Genomic DNA, 23,003 nt, shown 5'->3' with positions numbered 1-23,003 from the left:
GCTACCGTATTTCACGTTGAAGCCCGATTTAATTCGAGCCCTCGCATCTTGGCGGCGCCAGTGTCGTTACTACCACATACAACATAATCAGTGAGCCACATACACAACAGCATGGTCCTATATATATGTATTTATACCTGCTTTAAAATGAAACTGAATAAAAAGTAAAGGAAGGAAAAAAAGGTCCTACTTTATGAAATTAAATTTATTACACATAAATGTAATAAAAATATACAGTACAATATACAATAAAAAATATATATAATAAAAATACGGTAAAATGTACAATAAAAATATATAATAAAAAAATGCAATAAAATATACAATAAAAATATATAATAAAAAAATACAATATACAATAAAAATACGGAAAAACGTACAATAACGTACAACGTACAATAACGTACAATAAAAAATGCAATAAAATATATAATAAATGACACACATAATACTGAATACCTATCATAACTAAAAAAAGGAATGCAATAGAAGATAATATTATTGTAAGGTGATACACTAACCTCTGAATGAACCAGGAAGCACATTATAGGCGCCGGAGTCTCTACTGGTATCAGGATCAATGAAGCCCTTCAGTCCCACGCTGTCCTGAAGTTCCACATTGTCCTGGCATCCAACGATGACCACGGGTTGATCTATATTAACCAAATTATATAACATTGTATATACATTAAATGTTGGAGATCTTCTCATTTACATGTAGTGTATAAATGTTATGTTTATATATTATTTTATCATATGTATATGTATAGAGATCAAAAACTTACATTCTTCTTCTTCTTCAATTTCCATCCCAGTTTCTTCCTGTGGCTTGACAGATGCAGCAGGTGCTAATTGATATTAATAGAATTCATTAAATATTTTCATTAAAAATTTTATAATATACTTTAAAAATTATTTACCGTTTTTTATCGTCCATGTCTTTAGTAAAATCGTTGAATTCCATCCAATCATTCCAATCGTTGAATTATCGATCGCGTTCGATCGTGCGGTTAGCTTCGAAACAATTGAAAACGTTCGTATGTTTCAGTGACCAAATATGGATATATGGAGTGAGGTGTAGTTCAAATTTTGCCGGGTGCATACACCATAGAATAAAATTACACAGAATATGAACTTAATAGTACGTAAAAGAGTGACACTGGCGCCGCCAAGATGCAGGGGCCCGAATTAAATCGGGCTTCATGGTCACAAGAGTAGAGCTTGGGGGCCCTGCTGTTTTCGGAACGCGCACCAGCGGCACGCTCGCGAACACGTGCGCGGAGCCGCCATTCTGGTTTCAACAAGCCAACGTAAAAGGTTTTCTTTTCGATACAACGCGATTCTTTGTTTGTCGTTTCACCAAATCAGCGCGAGTTTAGGAGTGCACAAGTGACCTGCGACTCTAGCCAGCGCGAAAGAAATCGAAATGCGAAAGAAGTGAAGACCGTCGCACCCGATTCTGCTCAACAGGTTGGCTGAATATAGTATTTACAGCGTCAGATTCCTCAACGAGCCAGCGCACCGTACCAGATAACTCTACATCTAGTAAACAATAAATCATCGACAGGTACTGTACAACCATCATCTTGTATTTCTACTTTGGTTTTTTCGATGAAATTCGATGAAAAACTTCACAAAAGTAAAAAATTTACGCCAAGTACATGAAAAAGTCGAGGACTCAAGGAGTTATCATTGAAAAATAGAAGATCCCCATAAAAAACTACAAGAAAGTAGAAAAATATGTGAAATCGAAATGAGCTGCCGATACATTAAAGTCCTTTCCAATAAAGTGCAAACACTGTGTAACACAATCTAAAATTCGGTGCTTTCCAACTATATGCAGCTAAAATGCTGTGTTCAACAGTGCTGACGTTCAGACCTTAATGACAACTCATGCGAAGTGACTGCTCCGCACTTTGGCAACAAAATAAAGAAGCTAAATAGCGTACCTGCCACAAACTGAGACTGTTTAGAAATTTGCCTAGATTTCTGCAAGGCATTCTTATATCATCGATACCCATACTTTCACTCTCACAGACTTTCAGATAATTTGTCAGTTCAAAACTCTGACAATATGAGTACACTTTCATTATTTAGCGTTTTAAAATAATTCTTATTCATCGACACGACCTTGCCTGGGCACGCCAAGCATTTGACTTCCAGGCTATGGAAATCTAGGCAAATTTTTAAACAGTCTCAGTTTGTGGCAGATACGCTATTTAGCTTATTCATTTTGCAGTCAAAGTGTGGAGTGGTTACTTTGCACGAGTTGTCATTAAAGTCTGAACGTCAGCACTGTTAAACACAGCATTTTAACTGCGTATAGTTGGAAAGCACCGAATTTTACATTGTGTTACACAATGTTGCCATTGCATTGTGCTGGAAAGCACCTCTATGTACTGGCAGCTCATTTCGCTTTCACATATTTTTCTACTTTCTTGTAGTTTTTTTATGGGGATGTTCTATTTTCCAATGATAACTACTTGAGTCTTTCATTTTTTCTTGTACACTTGAGTTAACCAGAGTGAAATAAATGAACTCGTGTTTAACTCTTTGCACTTGAGTGACGCCTGTAGGACAAGATATGTAATCTAAATGTAATTTTTTGAACGTACAACTTTATTGTTTAATTAACGGACCAATTTTATTATTTAATTTTAATTATTAAATGAAATAATAACACATTGAGTCATGAATGTTCGTATTTTTTACAAATAACGATTTCAGTTTTACAGAAATTTATTATAAAAATGGACTGGATTTGATTATGTTGAAAAATGCTCCGAGCTCAAAGGGTTACTGTATATACAATAATGTTTGCGCATACAGATATACGCAATATACACAGTGTTTAATATTTAGATAATATTTAATATCTACACAATATTTTATTATCTACTTAAGGGGGGAACCTGGTTTAGAACGCTGAAAATAAAGTGGTTTTTAAGAATTTTTTTCAGGAACAAAGATAAAATAGAACTTCGCTAAACTTTAAGGGCGTGTTATTACGTGTTCGAAGAATAAAATAAAAATTTTGTATTAGGAATTAGTACTTTTTATTCCTGGTATTTACATAATCTTCATAAGCACTTCACCACGAAGAGTAACAGATTGTGTACAATGTAGCATATCCAATTCTTATCTGAAACAAAGTAAATTGATTTTTTCTTCAATGTTATGTAATTTTGTCCTATATGAGCTAAAAAAAGAATGCAAAAGTATAAAATTGTACAAATTATAGGACGTTTAAGAAAAAATTTGATATTCACGACAAAATTTCGACTTATTTGTAGAAAAAAAAGTTACTTAATTTGATCTTTTTTCAAAGTTCTTAGTTCATAGAGGACAATTATTCATTATCTAACTAAAAATCCTTGGGAAAAGCCGATCGGTCAACTAGATTTTTGTCTATCGTGTACACAAACCCCCGAAACATGGTTTCGAGAAAAACGTGTTTGAAGTTTTCGATACAGAAAAGTAATAGTTATTGAAAACATACTGTAATCAGAGGTTAGTCTGCTATACCAGGCCCATACAGCAAGCCTTCCGCTTCCTCATGAAATTCGTTTTGTTGCATTTGAACCAGTCTGCAAGCTGTTCGAGCCTCCTTCGTGCTGCTTGATCTGCGGCGCTCCTGCCTCGAGATTCGTTGCGCGTCGTGCGTATCGGCAAAAAATTTGCTTTGTTGTCCTACATTTATTTGTAGTGCGTTCATTATTCGAAGGATGGACGAGTACCCTTCATTAAAAATGCTGGCAGCAATGAAAGCGGCAATTTCGATCATTTTTAGGCCTGAATTTAAATGTTTCGGTGCTAGGCGCCAGACTGTAGAATTGAAACTTTCGTTCGAATTCTGGGTATGGCCACCTAAACATCGAATTAGCAGATCTTCCTTCGAAAGTTCTTCGTAAATAGGTCGTATGTGTTTAGCGACATCTGGGTGAAGTGGAGGTGGATGGTTGAACAATTTTTCTTGACCTGCCGCCTGAGCCTTCCGCCACTCGCACCAGCTGTCGGCTCCGATTGGACAATTGTCATGATTTGGATTTTCATTTGTGGAACACAGATGGTGTAATGTTGCCATTATGGCTTTTCTCATATCGGTCACGGAATCTACATTTCGTCTTATCGCTAGTCCATAATATGTGGTTAACTTTTTAATTAAAATGTCTGTTAATTTTCCTTTTCCACCAAGCTTTTCTGTTTTTTTTAAATTTCTGAGCCGTGTGCTCATCCGTTTTTCCACGTGTCCTACGCACTCACTTTTTGTTACAGGGTAATCATCGCCATATGGATTGCAATCTAAAATACCTTTGTACGTTTTGGAATCACCGTCTCCAATATAATTCCGATATTTGACTCCAAATTTCTCCTCCGACCTTAAAAACATTTCCTGTATACTATCGACCTCCATTTTACCCGATGAACCATAGTGGTTTGCGAAACACTCTTCCTCGTGTTGTTCATACCACTCAATGTATTCGTCGGTATCTCTCTTATTACTCCAAAACGTACAAGCCTGACAGTAGCCACTCTTTACGACGAAATCCATTACTTTGCCAGTGTAGTATCCAATAATTGTTGTAACACCGTATAATGACGTAAACCCACGTTTCTTCCATGATCCATCGCCAGATACTTTAAATTCTGTAGAAGGTCTTCCATGTTTTATGTTTTCTCTTTTTTCTTCTTCAGCGGCTTTCTTGGATAAAGCATTAAACACTGAACTTGTGGCTGCGTGTATATGTCGCACAATCAGATCGTATGTACTTATGCTTAGACCTTGACCCATATCCATAAGTCCACTGAATATGTTTATGCCTTCTCGGCTGATGCCTAACAACCTCATAACGAAGACAATTCTCCGATTTATTTCATATCCGGTATTAATTAACGGTCCCGAATTAATTTCTTTGCGGCCACAGTGGCATACAACATTTAGTTTAAAACCGAAACCGCGATTACCGGATTCTTCAAATTTAACTTTTTGTTTGCACTGAGCACAAATAAGCATTTCTGCAAGCGCGCCAAATACAGTTATAAAGTCCACGATTCTGTAATAATGCAGTGGGTTGCAAATTATATCACTGCTACTCCCACTACTTAGTTTCTTAGCACTTGCACTTTGCTCCTTTTTATTTTCTTTATCGGAAAATCTATTCCCGTGAAATTGTCTCTTTCGCGGTCTTGATGATCGTTGGGACTCTCCACTCTTTGATTTTGGATACATTTTATCGCTTGGACGTCTTCTCAAATCGAAACTCAGAGCTCGACTGGCCTTTACTGATGTAGGAGTGGGAATGTGTGCGTGTGCGTGAGAGAGAAAGAGAGAGAGCGTTAGTTATAGGATAGGTATAAGGATATTGTAACGTAGCTTTAGTTTAGTTTAATTTATGACCTGGCCATTTGGGCTGATGTTGTCCAGGCGCGCCTCGGCGAGGCCGCCTAGAACAACGTTCCCCTGCCTGGGAAAAACCCTGGGTAGTGCTTAACTTTAAGGGGAGGTAGAGAAAGAAGCGTCGAGGTCAGATTTAGTTGAGCAGTCGAAGGGTAAAGACGGCGCGAATAGACGTAGAGCGGATCGTTGAGCGGACTCTATTCATTTTAGTTTCGTTAATAGTTAAGTCAGCATTTTATAAATATAGTAACATATAATAAATCCTACACTGATAACCGCCTCGAAACTTTCTCCGAAAACTTCTTTGTCATTTGAAACAGCTGACTCAACTAGGTACACTTATTTATAGGAAAAATGACTTGACCTACGTGCACACAAACGCTGATAAATCTGTGTTAGGGACATAAAGGTTTTGGAAAAAGTAGGGGTGTTCGAGACCGCTAAGGAAACTGCTACTGACCACGCGCCCGTATACTTGCGCGATGTGTACCTCTTTCTCGAACTGTATTTACCGAAACACTTTGAATTTTGCTGTATAACTTCAGGAATATATTCTATATGAATACTATTACTGATTTATGAAAAAAAAAAAAAAAAAAAAAAAAACGATAATTTTGAAATTCTAAACCAGGTTCCCCCCTTAAACCTTACCAATACTCATTTTTTCTTTTTTTTTTACTTGGAGAAATGTATTTACGCACCCCTCGCGCTGGCGTGCAATGAGCGAGGGATTGTGTGACTCGCCTGAATCTTCAGGAATACCCACTAAAACCCCAAGGCCACTGAGAAATTACTCTGACTCGGTTTCGGAGTTTGACGACGTGGCCGGTGGTTTCACCCGTTCAGCCCCATCGTCTAATATAGAATCGGTGATGTTATCCAATTCCTGGAGTCTATTTTCCTCCCCTGTTACGTGACGAATAAAATTCTGCCACATCACTGGAGATACATTCTCGATGGCTTCGTATATTAGTTGCCGTACGTCTGGCAACTTGTACGTGACAACGTGAAAATCTAGTATTTTGTAGCTCCAGCAATTCAATTTGTAAATTTGCGGGAGCTGAACTTGCTTTGAATTGAAAGGGCGATGTGATAATTTGCAGTTACAAATCTAACTGTAATAAATCTTGAAACCGCGATAAAAATTCTCGTAAAAGTGACTGTAAAACGGTTACATAAATACTGAAATCTTTATCACCGGCCACGGACTCTAATTTCTTAAAATGAGTTGTGTCTCAATCATTTAACTGACCAATTCAAGCTTGGCTCTAAAAAGCTGAATCGAATCAAATAATTGGACGACTGTATGTTCTCTACCTTGTAATACTAGATTTAAGGCATTTAAGTGGTCGGTGATATCGGATAAGAAAGCGAGACCCCTTATCCACATATCATCTTCCAACTGTGGAACTGCGTGACCTACCTTATCCATAAACAGAGAAAGTTCTTGACGAATATGAAAAAAGCTGCGGCGTAGACAATCCTCTGTCTGCTCCGTCCCTTGGGCAGGTAACTGTTCTATCTACCGATATTTTTCTTCGACAGTCCCCGGCGTTAACCCAGATTTCGTCCAGGTAATAAATTTTCCGTCCGACATTTCTCTATTTCCAACAAATATTTTTGTCGCCACGTCACGACATAATCTTGTTCTATTAACCACATCACTGGACATACATTCTCGATGGCTTCATATATGTATAAGTTGCCGCACGTCTGGCACGTTACGTGCTCTTACGTATTCTTTAATATATGTCCATGCTAATTCGATGGGGTTTAATTTACAGTGGTACAGGAGAAGTCGCAACACTTCGTGGCCATGTTGCTTGGCGTATTTATCAATAATAAATTATATAATTTATAAAAATTGAAAATTCATAAAAAATTTATGAAAATAAATTATAAATTAAATGTAAATTGGCAGGTTTTGCCGCCACCTCGGCCGCGGCCTCTCCAGCTGCCACGCCGGGAATATAGTTCCCGGGCGCGGCGACTCGCCCCCGCTGAAGTTCCTAACATCATTCTGTCGTTTCTTATGCTTTTTAACTAACTCTAATAATTGCGCCTTCACGCAATATGGTTCCACTTTTTCCCCTCTTACTGACAAGCCACGTAATCATATCATTCTTTCTCTACGTCATATTAGGGTATACCATGTCATATTTTCCATTTTAATGCTATGATACGGGGCATTGTCCATCACTATGACAGCCCTTTGGGGAAGGTTACGGGTAGATTTCGACTCAGTATATAAAAGTGATATTTATTCGGCAGTCGCGTATCCCGCAATCTGCCCTCGCTGAGATTCTCTACAGAACTAACTTACGAACTAGTCATTCGTTCTTCCACGCCTAAAACCTTTCTCACTTCAATTCACGCATCTCTTTCACTCTGTTTAGACAAATGCATTCACCCTTAATAATATTCGAACCAACCGAAGAAACATTCTTACGACATTCGAACCTATTGTTACGAGCCAGGGCGATAGCGACGCCCGTGTGAGCCCAGCGAGTGGGATAGATTTGGGAATCGAACCAATACGATTATTTATTGTGTATCAATGGTGCCGAAGGCTGAGGATAGATTAGACAATGCAGACGACTCTGACGCGAAGTCAGATAGCTGCAGGAATCGGTATCTCCCAGTGAAGGGTAACCGCAGGTTAAGGTGTTTGGTTGCCTTGGTTATTGGAGACAAACGCAGACGACTCTGACGTGAAGTCAGATAGCTGCTAGGAATCGGTATCTCCCAGTGAAGGGTAACCGTAGGATAGGTTAAGTTTAGGAGTTCGGGTTGAGTACACAATGACTAAAACGTATCGGTAATGAATACTACGCGTCGTTAATAAAGCCTCGCAACTTGTTAATTTAATAGAATAATAACTCGAGCGGTAAAGTTATTATGTTGTGGGATCGTTACACTGGCTAGGATTGGTGATTTCAAAATAAAGGTTTGATGATTGATCTTACAGACTTTTAAGTTTACACAAAGAGTATATATTCAAAATAACTATACTAATTACAAGTGTCCAATGTCGTGTCGTCGCGGTTAGTGTATGAAGTTAAAATTACCTAAGTGTTGCTCGGTGTTGACGCACTGGCGATGCGGGGGTCAAGAGTACTTTTATGGCCGTAATAGATGAAACCCGTCTTCGCGGATCTATAAGGTTAACTATGATTGAAAGGAACTGAAGCCCGATCTCACTAGAGTACTACTCTACAGACGATCAATGTGTCTCTAACGAGTAACTCTTTCGTACTAGCCCCCGAGCAACGAAAATCATGGGTTTATATACCCCTAAATGTTGGTGGGGAACCGTCAGTGATTTCCATATTAAGAAATTTGACGGTTAAAATTTTCGTTGCTCTGAGGTCGGCAGCTGGCCCTGGGAAAAGGGTAGATTAGAAACTATCCCACGAACCGCGAGTCAAAGATGATATTAAGAGAATGCAGCTGCAGGATGCACTCCCGTGAGACCGAGCTCCAAATTCCAGAAGGGTAGATAAAATAAGATTAATAAACGCGAGCTTCTAAAAACGGAGAGTTTCTGTATACGTAACATCTCCCAAGATGAAACATCGCGGTTCGCGTGATGCTTTCACCTTAGAAGCGAGCTGTTACGCATATGTGATAGTGTCGGGTGTAGTGTAGTGTTGTTTGTGTACTTATCTCTATTGGATGTTGATGTTCGATGGGTGTGATGTCGTCAGAGTCCGGTTGGTGTGATGTCTGCCACCGGGTAGTTAGTGGCAAGCCAATGTTTTGCCATGTCGACGGGTGGTTGTCCTGGTTGACGGTCCAACAAGAGGTCTGCCACGAGACCATCCCTGGCTGCACCGATATTGGTGATTTTTCCCCTCCTGTTGTCCATCACCGCCGCCGCTACGGCTTTTGATGTTGTTGGTTGTGGTTCGATGCCTCGGATGCGTATTTTTATGGCCTGCCACGGCAGGTCACAGAAACGCGGCGGGAGGCTCCATACCTTGGTGACGGCTTTCTCTTCGCCATAGTCCCCCAGGAATACCTTGTAACAGGTGCCCGCTACCTCCTGGAGGACTGCGCGTTGCCATCTGCTGCCGATCTTGACCGCCACGAGTCTTCCTGGTTTTAGACTCGCGGTGGTAGGTAGAAGTGTATGTTTCCTCGACTCCATGTGGTGGTTGTAACGTATGAGGAAGTTTGTCCACGCCTCACGGCTTGTCTCCTCAACCACCCACACTTCATGGAAGTCGACCGCTTTCAGGGTGATGCAGCGGCAGTCCTGCAGTGGTAGATGTGTGTTTATCTTCTGCATTTCTTCGGTGTCTTTCCGAATCCTTCGCCTGGAGTGAAGTATTTAACGTTTTTATCCGTTAAATCTGCGATATGCCACCAGGGTGCTGATGGTCTCTTTTTTGCTAGTGGTTCTTCTGTCTGCGTTCCTGATATTGTTTGTTTTGTTTTCTTGGTTTGTGTGCATCGGCACTTCAGGGTTGGGCCTCCAGTGGCTGGGTTGTACTGTCTGGGGTAGAGGATGGTCTCCTTTTCGAGATTTGGTTCCCAGGTCCTGTGGTATCCTGTCTGGATTGCGATGGTGCGCGTGCCTTCGGTTGGGACGGTTTGAACTTCGACTGATTTTTTCATTTGGCTTTTGACTGATCTTGGAGTCCAAGGCTCCTCCTTATATAGGTCGAGCGCCCTAGTTACACCCACTCTTGACGCGGAGTAGTTCGGTGGGTGTGCTGCGGGGGTGCGTCTTAGAAGATTGTTGCACAAGGTCTAGGGAATTTCGGTTCAGCATAAAGTTCTGATGTACTGGGCATATTTATTTTTATTTTATTTGTTTCTTCTGGGTTTTCTTATTTTGACCGGGTTTTGTACTTAATAAAAATTATTACACCTGAAGTGATTGTTATGAGCATGACAATTCCTATTGATGAGAAGTGCGTGATTTGGATGTTTCGTATGGATTTTTGATGTTTCGATAGGTCCGATGCTTGTTGTTCCAAATCGGCGAGTGTCAATGCTGCTGGTAGCTCGTCCCAATGAGCTGGGTTTGATTCCCCTTTTACTGGGTTTGTTTCCAAAATGTCTAGGTGCTGTGCTGTAATTTCCGGTATTATTATGGATAAATTATAGGGTTTTGACGGATGATATATCATTTCCTCTGAAGTTCCAATGGTCTCTAGCGCTTGAAATTGAACTGAGTTTATTATTGCTCGGCATCCTGGTTTTAGTCTGAAGATACCGCTGTTTGAAATATCTTTTATTTCCGGTTTCCAACCTTGGCAGCGCAAAAGGTAACGATTGGCAACATGTTCACAGACGATGGATGTACAATTGACGATGTTCGAAGTCAAATTCAAAAGACACTGAACAAGTCTTTTCGTGGATACCCGAAATCGCGATAATAGTGAAGTCTATATGTAATTCTATGTACATATGTACCTATAATGAGACTTCCCTTACAAAATACAACACAGAGCTGATAACTACTAATAATACTAAGTATAATAAAATATATTCAACACCTTCGCGTCTGGATATACTAACAATTTGATTTGCTACACATAATTTTATGAAATTCCTGTAATTTCTTATATACTAATTCTAATTACATTCAAATATACTACATGTATGCAGGTTGACGGCTCATAAACTCATTCACTACAACAGGAGTTCACATGATTCCGAAGATTCCGTCTCGCTTCGAATCGTTAATATCAAAATCCGTCCCGGTCGACGGAACGGAGACCCACGAACTGCCATCCGGCCTGAAGTGTGAGACCTTTTACGCTTACTAACGTACCACTGGTATCGGTGAGATCGTCCACGAACTTTTCCCTCTCTATTTCGTCACGATCTCGTTCAGAAAAACCAGGGCTTTACGTATTTCGTTGGCAAATAAAAGCGCATCAAATGCATTTTAATGCACGATTACACTCTACACTTTAAATGATTGACTATGTAAAAAAACAATATCGGTAAAAAAAATATCGGTTATCGGAAAATAAACAATATCGTTTATAAGAAGACAAAATACACAATGTAGAATTTACCTTTCAATATTTAATAAAAGACAGATTGAGAAAATGATTATTAATGATTGATGAAATGATTATTAATTACTGAAACAGTAATTAATAACTTGCTGACTTACATATCGATGACTCCAATGTCGCACGTTCACGAAGTTACAGGTATCCTATGTTTACACGTATTACACATCAATCACTTCACGATGCACAAAAACACACACTAATATCAAGGATAATAAATATAAAAAATTATTACTGACATTAAATACCGCAGTACCATCAGGGAGGGAAGCGCCGAGCGCACTCGTACCCGACAGCTACCACCTAAAACCCCACACCCGCCTAAGCTACATAGGAAGTGCCTGGGTTACGCGAGTCCTCAACAGGACACTTCCCAGTATACATACATGAATCCCGGGGGCAGAGGGTTAGCCTCCACTACTACCTACTCTATAAGACCCCGGGCAGAGGGACCCGCCCGGTGTCTCCATCCTTCGCCATCGGAATGGGCTACCGGAGCCCCCGCTCGGTCCACCCACGGCCCTTGGAATATCACAGTATCACTGATATATTAACACTGAAACAAATAACGATAACTATCACTATCAATATCACTAAATAATATCACCATCACTATCACTATCATTAAATAATATCACCATCATTATCACTGTCACTACTACAGCTTATCTTCTTCTAATCCATAAAACGGCGCCATTCTGGTTGATGCTCCTTAACAGTCTGGCCTGCTTGTTGACTTCGATGTGTCCACCGTTGTTAGTAAGGCAGTCTTCTAAACGATTGTTCATATTTGTTCCGCGACGGTTTCGCAATTATGTCTAACGATGTCGTATGATGGCTAACATGCTAATGCCAACTCTCCGACTTCGCCGCTTTATAATATCCATCCCCTCCCGAGTCTCCTACCAAACTCCATCGAACCTTCGAGAATTTGGCACGTGCCTTGGGCACGTGTCCTCCTTCGGGTTATTGTCACGCGATTTCTTCTTTTTGCGCCCGACTCGCGGCTCCACGTCCAGACACAAAGTCTGGTCGCCGATGATCACTCGGCATTCGCCGTCAAACGGGCGCGGTCTGCACTTTGACGGTGTCGTTTGATATTTCTTCCTTAAATGCGAGCTATCGGAACTTAAGCACAAAAGGCCCCGCGAGGGACTTTTCGGCTTTATTTTCTTGACTGATATCCACACGCGAACAGTTCACCGACTCATCGCGGCAATTAGTAAACCCATCTAACAATAAAATTCGACAAAGATCAAACGATGCGTTGCATTCGGGCGCTTATGATCTCGCAGACAGCCTTCCGGTCGCGGTACGAGTTGCCCTGTCCACGCCCGGTTCTTACCTCTCCCGAGCAGCATGGGCTCTCGATGCTATGGTAAGGAGTTACCACTCCCGGTCAGTTGTAAGCTGCCGTTGTTACGGCGACATTTGCCACTTCCGAGCAGTTTTGTACTTTCGGTGCTACGGCAAATTACGGCCACGGGTTCCCCCGTTCAAGTATGACAGTAAATAAATAGAACCAATAACATTGTTTCCTATTATTCCTGCCTATAAGTTGACAGTGAAACCTCCTTGGCTGAATCGTTGTGTCACAGCGTGCGGATTTCTGTATGCCCATATTCTCGTATTTTGCGCATTCTGCATACCTGTGCTTGAGAAAGCATTCTCATCGGTAAAAAGGACGTTTCTGAGGAAATCCCCGTTCCTTCTCAATTTATTTATCATCCATCGATAATATCCTCGTCGTGCAGCACGATCACCAGGTTTCAGTGCCTGCACCTTTTGAATTTTGTAAGGGCGCAGACTTTCGTCCCGAATTATTCGTCGCATCGTTGTATGCGATATACCCACTCGACGAGCAATCCCACGAAAACCCGTTAGGGGAAAAGATCGCGCAAGTGCAATAACTTGTTCTTCTGTTCTCCATTTTGTCCGTGGTCTACCAGCATTCCGATGACTCGATACATTTCCGATTTCACTTAATAGCACTTCACTAAAACGATGGTCCAGTCTTTGGAATGGTCGCCTGTCAGGAACGTCTCTTGAACGACACTGTCTTCTACTGCTTTGTAAATATTCGCGATAAATGTTACGCGCTAGAACATAGTTTCTGTTCGCCGCGTCAATAGCACGAAGCATTTCACGCACATTCACGAAATTACGTCCACGGTTTCTTCGATGGTCCTCCATAATATTGTATATAAATACACGTAAACTAATAATAAAAGAGAATAAAAACAATTAGTTAATAATAATAAATATGGAAAAGTTCGGTAAAAACCAAACTAGAAATTTGGATAATTAGGAAATCTCTAGGCTCTGTTCTCTACCGTCGTCAAGACGATTCTAACTTTCTGGAACTGTTGCACTCCCCTCTGCAGATACTTGTGGCAACCTGTGTATGTTTATTAGATACATATAATGTTCATCGTGTGCGACTGAATCGAGGCTTGGCAGGAAAATTCGATCAAAGTGACGGTTGGAAGAACCTTGGGTTAGACGAAGGAGTAATGGTCTGGGCTACCAAATAAGGTAATTGTAGCCGGAGGCTAACAGTTCTAGAGTTTGTAGAGAATCAGTGAGAGAATGCTAATACAACGATAAAACTCATCGCCATACAGTAATGTCTTCATAAATACACAGAAAACAGCACCACAACTGGAGGTATACCTCTTGAGGAATGAAGGAGTTTGCTCGCCGAGCAATGTAACATGATCCGGGACGGGGCCGGGACGGGCCACTTGAGGGGCCCAGATATTCGCTCGCCGAGTAGTGTAAACATAATTTGGAATCGGATTTAATGCAATGGTGAAACTTCTTTATTATTAACTTTTTTGTTCTAAAGCCTTTAGCATCACATTTCTGACATGTTTCCGATTCAAATAAGATTAAACACGATATAAATCGGATCATATTTACCATGCATCTTTTTTTAGTCAATGTTCTGCAATATAGTTACAAGTTAATATGTTGTGAATTACGTCATGTTTGGTCTCCTTTTAAAATGTAGAGTGTAATCGTGCATTTAATGCATTAAATGCATTTGATGCGCTTTTATTTGCCAAGGAAGTACGTAACACGGTTTCATTCTGTTCCGCGCTACGTATTACGTTTATGTGGTGCGGTCATACTTCACTATTGAGCGTGCATATACGAATAGGAGCTAGGGTGGGGGGCCCTCGGCGCCGGTAGCGCCCAGTTGAGTTGCTCCGCGCTATCGAGAATTTGGAAAACGTTAACAATTTTTTACGCGAAAACGATTCGTCTCTGGCATGTGGCTCCGTTGAAGCTTTTTACCTACTCCTCGAGTAGAATTTTTTAAAATTATAAAAAACTGACCCTAAATTTCGAGGTCATAATGGATTTTGCGGATGCTTTTTTTGCAAATGTCCACCGATCCAGATGTGTACAATAATCCCTGAAAGTGGTGATCAATAATATTTTTACACCCTGTACGATGAAGACTGATCTCGGCTCACGCTTTGCTTAACCACGTAAACTCTATCGAACGTTCTAGAAGGTTTGAAGACAAAGGATCCAGAAGTTCGTAATGGAAGGTTTGTTGATATAAAAACTATCAACATTGCTCGGCGACTTGGCACGCGCGAGAATCTTGTATTGACGAATGGTACCATCCCTTCGAGTCTCGCGCCACCGAACTGCTCAATTCGTCCGCGCGACAACGTTACGCGAGTGCGAAACATAAGGCTGCTTCTAGGTATACCTCAGCTTCCAGAGCGTTCGCAATGAAAAAATGTCAAAAGAAATGTTTAACTCGATTACGTGGTATTTATACATCTCTCCTTCAAACGATGTCTGTAGCCGTCGTATTAAATATTTAGCAAAACGAGTAATATTTGAATTTAGCAATGATACGTTGTGTGCTTATCCTTTACCACGACGCTTGAATATTTATATCGCATATATAACAATTAACGCATAATTTTCGCGAAACGCAACACGTACATACTATTATATTTACATATTAACATATTACCATATTTACATATTTATACATTTTTCTGCGGTGCGGCGCTGCCAGTAGGGTGAAAGTGGCGTGACGACGTTGATTTCAAGGAGGGAATGTGTATCTTTGTTCAAAAATGAATTTAATAAACTACCGTCGAAGGCTAGGTTTGTGTTCGATTAGAACGAATTCAGGATGGTAAACCATCTCGAACACATACCTATCGACGAAATCAAGAAAAATAAAAATGAAAATGTCGGAACGTAACAATTATAAATAAATTCTTGAAAAAGAGCAAAATTTGCCGACCGTTTGGCGCTACTATTAATATAAACCATTAAATTGTGAATCAATTTTTCAATATCACTTGGGTTTTCTGAACAAGCTTTACTACATACTAACGCCGCGGAATGACAAATACAATTGACTGTTATCAATGAAGGACACCTCGTTTTAAGTTTCGAACAAAATGATGAAAAGCACCCGATCATCACTGATGCATTGTCACATGTGAGTCCAATTACATTCTGCATAGAAATTTGCCTTTTGTGTAATGCTTTCTCAAATGCTGAAAATAAACCTTCTGCAGAGCAATCTATGGCATCTCTTTTTAATAATTCTAATAATTCTGTAAAAGCTGCAGAGGTTTCCGAATTTACGTATTTAATTAAAAATGTGAGTCATTTTACTGGCGACTCCCCTGAAGCGTATAGTTTGAAAACTAATAAAAATCGGGTAAATACAGTAAAGCTTAATGAATTCGTCATGAAGAGTGTTATCGCATGGTATACAAAAAAAATATATACTACCATTTGAAAAACGAAACTTGACCATCACATCTCGTTAAATACAAAGTTAACAAAAATTCCTTCTCGCTGAAACATGAGTCACATTTTACTATGCATCTTTAAGAAATTACTTGTCATCCATTACTGCATAATTAAGAAATTATCTGTAGAATAGTGTGAAACTTTTTTATTAATGTGACGTCGATTCCAGTTATTTCAGCAGAAATTTCTGCGTTAGTAAAAAATCGGAGCGCAGTATTGCTACCATTTGACGAACCCCACACTTGTTTAACGTAATCTACATACAATCCCATTTTTTTCTTTGAATTCCTTTTGTACTCGCTCTTTCTTTTCTTTTCTCATTTCCTTCATATCCGACGTATTTCCAATCCATTTCATAAATCGTAAATTGTATGAAATGTGCAATAAGCATTCAAACCACCGTATCCACGCGTGCAAAGAAGACAAGCCGAATGAATAATTTGAAGTGTCACAGATTTTGAAATTTATTAGTTCGAAATTGTTCATTTCGGTAGGCTTTGCTTGACAGATGTAGCATCGCATTGCAGAAGAGGTACTTGTAATAGAATTGCATAGTATATTGTCTATCGTAGTAAGTGAGAGAACGTATTCTATTTTAGTATTGTTAGTATTAAAAGTTTGTAAATTATTTATTTCATTAGTAATACTACTTATTTCCTCAGTTATAAGTTCTTTGCTTTCTTTAACGAACTGGAATTTGATTGGTCGACAAAACCAAGCCGATGACGGCCATGGATTTGTCCATATAATTTCCGAATTAATTTTATTTTTCAGTGTTAAGGGTACTAGGCTTGAAATAAAAACAGTACTGTCATGTACACAGTCTGTTCCATTTCCGATGAGACTGGTCAAAAATAAAAAAGAAGACGCTTCGAGTCAATACAGCGTTTAAACCGATCATGAAACTTGTCGAAGCATGTCTGGTACTCGGGAACCGGAATATCGTTCAGGATGTCGGTCGAAACCTTCTGGATGGTAGAAATCGTACTGTAAGTGTTCCCCTTCAACGCTAATTCGAGATCAGGAAATAGCCAGAAGTCGCACGGCGCTAGATCTGGCGAGTACGGTGGGTGTTCGAGCGCTACGATGCTTTTTTTGGCCAAAAACTCGCGTACAATTAGGGCTTTGTGTGACGGCGCATTATCATGCAACAAAAACCAACTGCGAACTTCCTTGTACTCCGGTCGAACACATTGAATTCTGTTCCACAATCTCTGCAGGACACCGAAATAATATTGAGCATTCACAGTCTGACCTTGTGGAACGAATTCCTTATGGATAATGCCCTTGGAATCGAAGAAAATAGTAAGCATCGCTTTGATTGGACTCTTCTGCATCCGCACTTTTTTCTCTTTCTGCTCATATGGTGACTTCCATGTCGCGCTCTGCCTTTTGGTGAGTGGTTCGTATTGAAAGCACCACGTTTCATCGCCAGTTACGATAGATGACATGAATACAAGGTCCTTTTTTTTTTGGCAGATTTCATGTCTTTGTCATGACTCACTCTTGTGTCTTTTTGCTCCTCCGTGAGAGAATGTGGAACAAATCGCGCGCAGAACTTTCTCTTAAAGTTTTTAAAAACTGATTAATGCAAATTCTCGCTCTCTCCTTTTCTGCATTCTTACCGTCGTTCTTGATATTTCTCCACGACTTTCTTTTTATTTTATTCTGAATTTCACTATCTATATTTTCACTTTTATGCTTTCCTATGACTCTTCTTTCGCTTTCAATGGCTTTTTCTGAACTGGCGTGCTGCGCAATGCCTCCCCTTCTTCCACTTTCGAATCCTTTGTTCACTCTCCTACTTGGAGGGTTCCTTTCCGCTTCAGCCGGAGGGATGTTATTTCTGTTTCCGTATTCTGTTTCCTGGGATATCATTAGCTTCCTCTGCTTCCTTTCTAAATTCCCTGGAATTTACTAGGTTGGGGGTTTTTCCCCCCTATGAACCCCTTCTCAGTTTCTTTTCCCGTGACCATCATTTTTTAACCTCTTTTTTTTTCACTAGATTACACTCTAACCTCACTTTCGTTTATCAAACCTTTTAATCGAGCTATTTTTTATTTGCACTTGAGCTATGTTCCACCTTCACTTCCACAGTTTCCCTCAGTGGGGTTCTAACTACTCGTCACTTTATTTCACTTTTAAGATCTTATTAACTTTCAATTTCACTCAGATTAATCACTACTTATACTCTCACATTTCACTCCCGAGTCGAGCGTTTCCGAGTCCCGCTGCAATCGGCTGTTAATTTCGACCAGTCTCATCGGAAATGGGACGTGCTAGTGGATTTTCGTTGTCCTACACATGCCTATTGTGGGGATTACAACATCCTTTTTTAGTGAAGAGAGCTTCATCCGTTCACAATATGCACTTGCTGAACGACGGATTCCTTCCCACTTCTCCCAAGAACCTCCGTGAATACTGTAGCCGCTGGCCATAATCCGCAGGGCGCAACTGTTACACCCGTACATATTTGTACAGATTCACAGTATCGCGAGTATCCCCTTATGCCGGGATTTGTTCATGCCCCACTTCCTCCGGTGCGGGGACTAGCCGCATCTGGAGGATGTTGCCTGGCATGCGGCGTAGGTGTAGATTTACACCGTGGGCCGTCCGGATGGTGATAGCGTGGCGGCGGGACATGGCCGGGATGTCCACCAGGTGCTCTTCTATACCGGTCTCTAGGTGGATGGGCTGACAGTGCTCGGCAAAGCGGGGGTTTGTATCCGTTTGCACGGCTGCGGAGGCGGTGGCCGGCTGTTCCGTCTGGGAGCCTGCCTTATATGCCATACATATAATCCGTGAGACAGACACACAACGGTATGGTCTCACATATGTGTATTTATTCTTGCTTTAAAATTAATCTAAATAAAAAAATAATTATAGGGAAAAAACACAACTTATACAAAATTAAATTTATTATCACCGGAAAACATTGAAAAACCAATAAAGAATCTAAAATTCAATTGTATAAAATATATATACAAAAAACATATTTATTTACATAATAAAGTATCAACATTCATACATATACGTTCATATAAAATGTATAAAAATACAAACGGAACAATAATATAAAAATGCATATATATTCACACAACAAAATGTAAACATTTAAAATCAGTGAGAATCGTGGCTTTGCGCCTAAGAACATCACTCGTGATCTTAGTCGAAGAACCGTGACTCTTGCTGGTTTCAAATGTTTACGTATATATATATGTATGCATTCATACATACGATTGCATTACAATTCACACACTCATACATATTCGTACATATAAAATATATAAAAATACAAACGCAACAATAATATAAAAATACATATACAGGGTGTCCCAGAACTCCTGTAAGAACCGGAAATGGGGGTAGCTGACACGATTCTGAACAACAATTTCCTTTGCAAAAATTTTGTTGGAGGCTTCATTTTTGAATTATTAACGAAAAATGAAGCCCCCACCGACATTTTTGCAAAGGAAATTGTTGTTCAGAATCGTGTCAGCTACCCTCTATTTCCGGTTCTTACAGGAGTTCTGGGAGACCCTGTATATTCACATAATAAAGTGTAAACATTAAGTATAAGCTTCATACAGGACTGGATTCATTATTAAGGAAACAAAATATAATTAAAAGAAAGCAAATGTAAAATATTAAAAATTGCAACATAATTCCATTAAAACATACATCCAGTCCTGCGTGCATAATTTTGTACACTCACATTAATAGGTCGCGTTAGAAGTGGATCCGAGTCCATTCTCTCTTCGAATCCACTTATAACGCGATTTACTCTACGTATATATTTTTCGACACTTATATGATACAATTATATATGATATATGTTGTCAAATTATTGCCATGTTCTGAGAATATGAAATCTAATTTTATATGCTCCGAAATTTGGTATTTAAGAATCGTAACAAGTTCGGGAATATGTGCCATGTTCGAAACATTACCATAGCAAACAGATACGACCTTAGAAATTAAAGATATGCATCCACTATGCATCGACGTATATTCTCCGACATCGTTAGTGTTATAATATAAATGTAAACAAATTCTACAACAAATTTTCTTACGAACAATTCGCGATACATACAGGGTGTAGCAGGACGGGTGGTACAACCCAACAGGGGGTGATACTAAATGTAAAAATAAGTCGAAAAAAAGGAATAACATTTTTTCGTTTGACGCTTCGTTTTCGAGAAAATCGAGTTTGAAAATTCTACGCAGTACGCGTGGCACTGGACCGCCTGTAGGCTTAGATATGTATTATAAATAAGAAATGTTAATGTTTATTAGTTTTATTGTCATTACTAACGATAATTACATAACATTATTGAATAAACTGTTCAAAGTGCTGTCCTTGTTGACGCGTACATATCATTGTTCGCCTTATTAGTGAGTCATGAACTTGTAGCGAACAATGGCTTGGGGAGACAGTCCAGTGCCACGCGTACTGCATAGAATTTTCAAACTCGATTTTCTCGAAAACGAAGCGTCAAACGAAAAAATGTTATTCCCTTTTTTCGACTTATTTTTATATGTAGTATCACCCCCTGTTGGGTTGTACCACCCGTCCTGCTACACCCTCTATAGAATGGCAGCCTGAATAGATCATTCAGGTGCACTCGAAACATTAAAATTTAATGCAATGGAAATAGTTTCATCCGTCGATGCACGTGGAGCAACTGACAACAATCTTTTTAAGTTGACTAAAAAGCCTCCGGATTCTTCATATTCGCAATTGGTATCCCCACGTACTTATTTTGCTATGTCAGTATGTATGAAATAATATAATAAAAAAAGAGAGGCACACATGCACCAAATAAACATGTGCTTACGTGTCGAGACTTGTTGTGATGGAAACGGACAGAGCTTTCCGGTAGATATAATATTTAACTATTACATCTAGTATTTTTTAAAATATTTAATACCTTTAAGGCCTTTCCTGATAACTGGTTGAACTTGATTCCTTTGGACAGTGCAACCTGTAATTGTAACGAAGAATTAATAGAAGCATTTTTTAAATGACACGCATAATACTAAATACCTATCATAACTAAAAAAAAGGAATGCAATAGAAGATAATATTATTGTAAGGTGATACACTCACTTCTGGATGATCCAGGAAGCACATTATAAGCAAGTGCGTCGGAGTCTCTGCTGGTCCCAGGTCCCACGTAGCCTTAGGTCCCACGTTGTCCTTGGGTCCCACGTTGTCCTTGGGTCCCATGTTGTCCTGGTATCGAACGGTGAGCACAGATTGATCTATATTAACAAAATTATACAACATTATATGTACACTTAATGTTGGAGGCCTTCTCATTTATATGTGGCGTATTAAGTGTATTAAGATAAAAAACTTACGTTCTTCTTCTTCTTCAATTTCCATTACAAGTTCCTTCTGTTGCTCGATAGATGTGGCAGGTGCTAATAGAATTTAATAAATATTTTCATTAATAATTTGTTAAATATAGTTTAAAAAGTGTATAGTCAATTATTACCTGGTAAGTTGCAGCTTGGTACTGCATGACTTGTAAGCTTTGATCCAACGCGGTAATGAATTTCGAAGTGGTCCCCACAAACCACTCGATTTCTCAACCGGCTGGGAGAGAGTTGGAATAGATCTTCCGTTTCACAAGCTTCAAGCCATTTTAAACATCTATCACTGTCCTTTTGGCAGACAGGGGAAGCTGAACATCGGCTGCCTGGTGTTTGTACACCCCAGTACAGCACATTTTTTGTGGGACCTATAAATATATATTTACATAAAGAAAAAATTAATAATTAAAAATTAATAACTAAAAATTTCGAAATTTTTTCTAGGTATCATTTCAATAAATAATGTACAGTGAGCCGAAAAAGTATTCGGACACTTCAAATGCTTTTAAAATGCAATTGAAATGAATTGAAAGGAAAGGACAAAGCAGGACAATGGAAAGCATGGGGAAACCCCATCTAGCCCCGCCCTGCCCCACCCTGTCCCTCCCGTTCGTATTATAACAAAGGAAAAATACGGCTTTTATATATTTTGAGTAATTCTTTAGTATTTTTATAAAAATAATAATTATTTACCTCTTATTATTATCCATAATCGGTGTGAACTAAAAACACTATCGCAGAACCGACAGCACACAGCAGCACACAGCACTTACTTGCACCATGCACTTACATGCACTCGCTATCACGTTATGACCATATGGAGTTGAAATTTTGCCGAGCGCGTTCACCATAGAATAAACGTACACAGATTATGAACTCAATGGCGCGAAAGGAGTGACAGTAGCGCCATCACCCCGACGGGCGCGAGTTAAAATCGTGCTTCAAGTTCACAAGAGTAGAGCTTGTAGGCCCTGGATGTGGCCAACGTCACCACACCCGACTATTCTGCCGGCAACCAGGGAAGCTATTCTACAGCTACTGCGGCACCAATGGACGACGCACCAGTGACTGTCCCTACCATCTCCAAGAGGGCTAGCCCCACCAACAGCGCCTCTAACCAACCAGTAGACGCTGACGGACGAATTTACATGGAGTTCGCAGTTCGAAGCCACCGCTGTTCCGCGCTGGTCGACACCGGAGCTACTCGCTCCTATATCCGTCAGGACCTCGCCCACTACTGTATGCAACTAGGCGCACATTGGGGCCCGACCCCACAACTGAAAACTATATTATATATTCTATTTAATGGAAAAGACCGCCCTTCTCTAACTGCTTTGATAACTTCATAGTGAATTTTCTAAATGTAGGAGTTATTTCTGCCCCACCCTGTA

The 23,003-nt window shown here is 39.8% G+C and overlaps 3 protein-coding genes and 1 long non-coding RNA gene across 4 annotated transcripts in view; 1 reads left to right on the top strand and 3 right to left on the bottom strand.

Annotated features, from left to right (window-relative positions):
- The window catches only part of LOC128885691 (uncharacterized), a 37,425-nt gene extending 14,728 nt beyond the window's left edge, over positions 1 to 22,697 (bottom strand). Inside the window, exons 1-2 of the mRNA XM_054139876.1 lie at positions 22,306 to 22,697; positions 21,735 to 21,980 (exon numbers count right to left, since the gene is read on the bottom strand). The gene's annotated coding sequence lies outside the window, so the exon portion shown is untranslated. The remainder of the gene's footprint in view (positions 1 to 21,734; positions 21,981 to 22,305) is intronic.
- Positions 1,197 to 18,215, top strand: LOC128885696 (uncharacterized). The gene is made up of 2 exons (XR_008459644.1): positions 1,197 to 1,567; positions 17,008 to 18,215. It is a non-coding gene; the product is annotated as an uncharacterized LOC128885696 (long non-coding RNA).
- On the bottom strand, positions 2,905 to 6,036 carry LOC128885665 (uncharacterized). The gene is made up of 2 exons (XM_054139831.1): positions 3,500 to 6,036; positions 2,905 to 3,142 (listed from the first exon to the last, which is right to left on the bottom strand). The coding sequence occupies exon 1, from the start codon at positions 5,228 to 5,230 to the stop codon at positions 3,512 to 3,514; it is 1,719 nt and encodes a 572-aa protein (XP_053995806.1). The 5' UTR covers positions 5,231 to 6,036; the 3' UTR covers positions 2,905 to 3,142; positions 3,500 to 3,511.
- Positions 8,789 to 10,491, bottom strand: LOC128885682 (uncharacterized). Its single transcript, XM_054139867.1, has 2 exons — positions 9,979 to 10,491; positions 8,789 to 9,691 (listed from the first exon to the last, which is right to left on the bottom strand). Exons 1-2 carry the CDS (start codon positions 10,016 to 10,018, stop codon positions 9,102 to 9,104), a joined length of 630 nt encoding a protein of 209 aa, XP_053995842.1. The 5' UTR covers positions 10,019 to 10,491; the 3' UTR covers positions 8,789 to 9,101.
- Positions 22,698 to 23,003: the final 306 nt, after the last annotated feature.

This window comes from Hylaeus anthracinus, unplaced genomic scaffold (assembly GCF_026225885.1).
Source record: "Hylaeus anthracinus isolate JK02 unplaced genomic scaffold, UHH_iyHylAnth1.0_haploid 11981, whole genome shotgun sequence".
Taxonomy (NCBI): domain Eukaryota; kingdom Metazoa; phylum Arthropoda; class Insecta; order Hymenoptera; family Colletidae; genus Hylaeus; species Hylaeus anthracinus.
Note: the sequence above shows the minus strand (reverse complement) of the source record. Positions and strands in the feature narration are given on the sequence as shown.